At 36.3% G+C, this 4631-nt stretch overlaps 1 protein-coding gene across 1 annotated transcript; it reads right to left on the reverse strand.

Moving 5' to 3' along the window:
• Window positions 1–3202: 3202 nt before the first annotated feature.
• LOC127105535 (uncharacterized) lies at window positions 3203–4155 on the reverse strand. The gene is made up of 2 exons (XM_051042723.1): window positions 4098–4155; window positions 3203–3846 (listed from the first exon to the last, which is right to left on the reverse strand). The coding sequence occupies exon 2, from the start codon at window positions 3842–3844 to the stop codon at window positions 3227–3229; it is 618 nt and encodes a 205-aa protein (XP_050898680.1). The 5' UTR covers window positions 3845–3846; window positions 4098–4155; the 3' UTR covers window positions 3203–3226.
• Between the last annotated feature and the right edge of the window lie 476 nt (window positions 4156–4631).

The following is a 4631-nucleotide window of genomic DNA, read 5'->3' on the forward strand; positions in this document are numbered from 1 at the left end:
TAAGAGCAAAATGGTCATTATTCACAATTGATATTGAATTAATTTATAATCATGAAAATTCTAATTAAAATCAATTAAATGTAATCTATCATAATATTCTAATATTCTAAAAGATTATCTAATTAATTATAATTTTTATAAAATCTAATTAAACTAAAGAATTAATATTTCTAAAAAATACTATTAAACTAATCAAGATTAAAATATAATTCTAATTAAATTCTAATAACTATATTAATCCTAAAATCTAATAAACCTAATTAAACTAATTAAGATTCAAGATCCTAATCAAATTCTAAATCAAAATCTTATTTCTAAACAAACAATAAAGCAAGACAAAAGCACAATCCCAAAAGGGGGAATGGGCCTTAGCGTTGCAGCACTAAGGGGTGCGAAACAAAATCTAGACATGGGCCTCAAAGCAAAGGCTCATTCGCTACTGCAAACGTGTGGGGAGAAAACTTTACCTCGTACCCCTACAATTGTACCCATACCCCTATAAATAATTTTTTTAACCAAAATACCCTCATATAAAAAGGATATATTTTTCAGAAATGGAAGTTTTTTCCATTTGCGCTTGAAGACTTCCGGAAGAGAAATTTTGGCATTTTTTGGCATTATAAACCGGAATACTAAGAGTAAGTCTTCCGGTTCACAAATTGTATACTGAAACACTTATCCAAAGTCTTCCGGTTTGCTGCATTTTTGGGGCATTGAACCGGAAGTCTTTTAGGAAGTCTTCCGGTTTGGTTGGCTATGTACCAGAACTCTTTCTTAAAGACTTTCGGTTTGGATGAACTAAACCGGAGCTCTTTTAAGAAGTGTTCCGGTAGTCAACCTTGTTTTTCTCCACACCGGAACTCTTCTTTGAAGTGTTCTGGTGCGTTTTTTTTTTTTTTTAATTAAATTTTTTTTTTAATTTTTAATTATTTTTATAATATTCTTTTGTATTGGTTCGAAGACGAGGTGCAAATGGTAGGATTCCAGACTGCAGTTTAGACCGGGGCACATCTTCATCTGCAGCAGAGTCGGCTAGATATCCAGGAGGGCCGTACGATACGTCTCTTTTGGTGAAGTACGGGCATCATGTTGTTCGCCATTTATGGTTTGGTGAGCTAAATAAACTGGATATATTTGAAAATGAATAATATTTGAATATTTTATATTGTGTTTCCTAATATGTGTTTTAATTGTTTTTAGGAAAGAGGTCCAAAGAAAGAGTTAAAGGTTGCTGGACATGGACTAAAGCTGACATCTAGGGTTTCATTAGCTCTTCCACAACAGGTGGAGAGTTGGGTATCTAGATCTGGTTTATCTTCACTTCAGAGAACTAGTCTGAACAAGATAGACACAAATCTTGTCTCTGCATTTGTGGAAAGATGGCATCTAGAGACATCTTCATTTCACATGCTGTTTGGTGAAATGAGCATTACTTTGGATGACGTCTCATGTCTGCTTCACTTGCCCATCAGGGGTGTCTTCTGGAGTCCTCAGGATGTCACGGAAGAGGTAATTGTTGAACTTGTTGTTGACTACTTAGGAGTGTCACAGGGTGAGGCACAATCACATGTTCGTAGCTGTAGGGGTTCGTATTATGAGTTGGAGTGGTTATACGATTTATTCGTATAGCATAGAGCTGCTTCCAACTGGGCATATGCGACCATAGCATATCTGTTGATGTTGGTGGGTTCCACCATTTTTGCCGACAAGACCTTTACACTTGTCGAGGCACGATACCTCCTATTGTTTACGAACTTAGATAGATGTTCGGGATATAATTGGGGAGCAGCTGCACTAGTTACCCTATACAGATATCTTGGAGATGCGTCCATGTTCAGTTGCAAACAGCTCGGTGGATATCATACTCTCCTACAGGTATATAATTTAATTTTGTTTATTAACTGTTGGATTCATTTTATAAAGTATGTTAACTTAATTTATTTTGTTTATTATGCTTTTATTTTGTAACAGTGCTGGATTCACGAGTACTTTCCAACTGTTGGAAAAATAGGGGAGAATTGGAAATCAGCTGATAATTGTGGTCTTCCTCGAGCGATGAGATGGTCCTATAGGCAAGGAGTCCTGAAGGTTGATGATTTACGATCTATTTTGGACGAGCTGACACCTGCCGATGTCATATAGCGTCCATTTGAGGATCATAGAGCATGGCGTCAGTTTGATGAGTTATGTCTCTACAGGGGGTGTTTGAAGTGGGGTGACACAGTTGTTCCATACTTGCATATTTCTCGTTCACATTGATTTATGTATTAAGTTTTAGAATTGAATATAATAGACATAATATAAAATTCATGTTTTCATTACATATTCATGTTTTGAGTACATATTCATGCTAATATAGGCGTAAGTAATTGCCAATATTGTAGACGTCCTGCAAATCCTAACATCCAAGACGTTGCTGTATGAGAACGAAACTTCTTCCAATTTAATGTGACCGGTGGCAACGGAAACCTCTCTTTCATGTTAACCTGATAAAGTGAAATAATTAAAATATTAAGTCATATAAAATATTAAGTGAAATAATTAAAATATTAAGTCATATAAAATAACTTGTCATACAAAATACGTACCTGAACCCAATGATTTTGGTTAACACATACCGATTAGTCATTGTGTTACCCAAATGTAGCACTCGATTAATCCATGCTCCAACAAATCTATGTCTATGTGGAGTCAACCATGTGTCTTTCACATAATTAATAAATCCACTATAATCAACACATGCTTGCTCAAGTTGATGCAACTGTTGACCATACTCAACCTCATCACTAGCCCAAACAACTTCAATCCATAATGTGTCTATCGTCTTTTGTAGGTCATTCACCACATGTTGTTTGCATTTGGCACCAACGTTTTTGTTAATGTGAAATCTACATAGCAAATTAATCGACATGGGAAACACAATTTCAATTGCTTTCATCAAAGCAAGATCTCTATCTGTCAAAATCACTTGGGGACACAAATCTTTCTTCACAAACAACTCTTTTAGTTTCTCCAATACCCGACAAAAATCCTCTGTCTGCTCAGACTCCATATACGCAAATGCAATAGCAAAAGTCAATTCGGTTGATGTCATGCCAACAATTTCAAACAAATGTTGTCTATATTTGTTTGTCTTGTAGGTGCTATCCATAACTAACAGAATCGGAAAAATATCCAACAACTTAACTGAATCAGGATGGGCCCAAAATATCTCTCTCACAACTTCCTAGTCATCCTTTTTTCTACTCCAATACACATAGCCTGCATCCTCAATAAGCTTAAACAAATGTTGTATCTCACTTCTAGGACCTCTTATCTCTTTTTGTATCACACTCTTATGTTTGTATACTTGCGTAATCTGAGTGACATTCTCAGGATCTCGGTCTTGCAAGGAAAGCAATATGTGTCTAGGTGGTACATGTCTCTTTGTCAAATCAGCGATATGTTGCTTCTTATCTGTGGTCAACCTACCAATAAAGGAATGACCTTCTAATCTATCAGGTAAACCATGATTATGTAACCCACATTTTACATCAATCTTCCAACCAGACCCATCTTTCGCCGGAGTCGACCTGATTTTAAATGGGCATCCACATTTCTTGGACGCACTTTGGGTTCCACTATCAGTACTCTTGTATTTCCCACCTTTATCACAACCAAATATTAATTTGTTACTTCTACCTCTCTTCCCTGTTTCAGTATCTGAACGACTGATAATAACAGTTACTTTATTATCGATTCCAACCTCTTTAATCCATCTGATCACCTCTTCTCGTGTACCAAATCTTTCAGTCGTTATAAACGCATCAGAAGTATCTACACATATTTGGGGAAGATTTTCCATTCCTGCACAATAATTTTTTTTTTTTTAAAAAATCAAAAAAAAAATTGCATACCGGAAGTCTTCAAAAAAGAGTTCCGGAATACATAAAACACAAACCAGAAGACTTCTTCAAAGAGTTTCGGTATGTGTCACTTTGTTTACCGGAACTCTTTTAATAAGTGTTCCGGAACTCTTTCTTGAAGTCTTCCGGTTTACTACTTGGTGTGTTCCGGATGTCTTTTGTGAAGTCTTCTGGTTTGGAAAAAATACATACCAGAAGTCTTTTTCCAGGAGTTCCGGTGCAAGGGTGGAATGTGTAATTTTTGGAAGTTTCAACTGAATGGTAAAAATGAAATGGTAAATTGGTTAAAACCAATTAAGGATAAAATTGATATTTTAAAAAAATTGTAGGGGTATGAGGCTAAATGTAAGGGTATGAAGTAAAATTTTCGTGTGGGGATGTGGATAGCGAAAGCATGAGCTAGAGGACTAACCAAGGGGCCCAAACCAATGGCAAGAGAGGGAAGGTAGAAGGATTCAGGGTCCATGCTTCACTCTCACGTGTTTCACGTGTTCATGAAATTCATTTCAAAATTATCCATCCAGCTCACACCGCAACTTCCCTCCTCACCTAAGAGCTTCCATCCGCCGCACCGGAGTTCGCCACTGGCGGAGGCCTAAACTACAAAACAACCACATCAATATCTTCGTTTCAATTCCATGCATCCCAATCTATCATCAAATTTTCATAATTCCTGATTAAACATCCAAATCAAAGTGATTTTGTACATGAACCCTAATTACAAAT

This window comes from Lathyrus oleraceus, chromosome 7 (genome assembly GCF_024323335.1).
Source record: "Lathyrus oleraceus cultivar Zhongwan6 chromosome 7, CAAS_Psat_ZW6_1.0, whole genome shotgun sequence".
NCBI classification, from domain to species: Eukaryota; Viridiplantae; Streptophyta; class Magnoliopsida; order Fabales; family Fabaceae; genus Lathyrus; species Lathyrus oleraceus.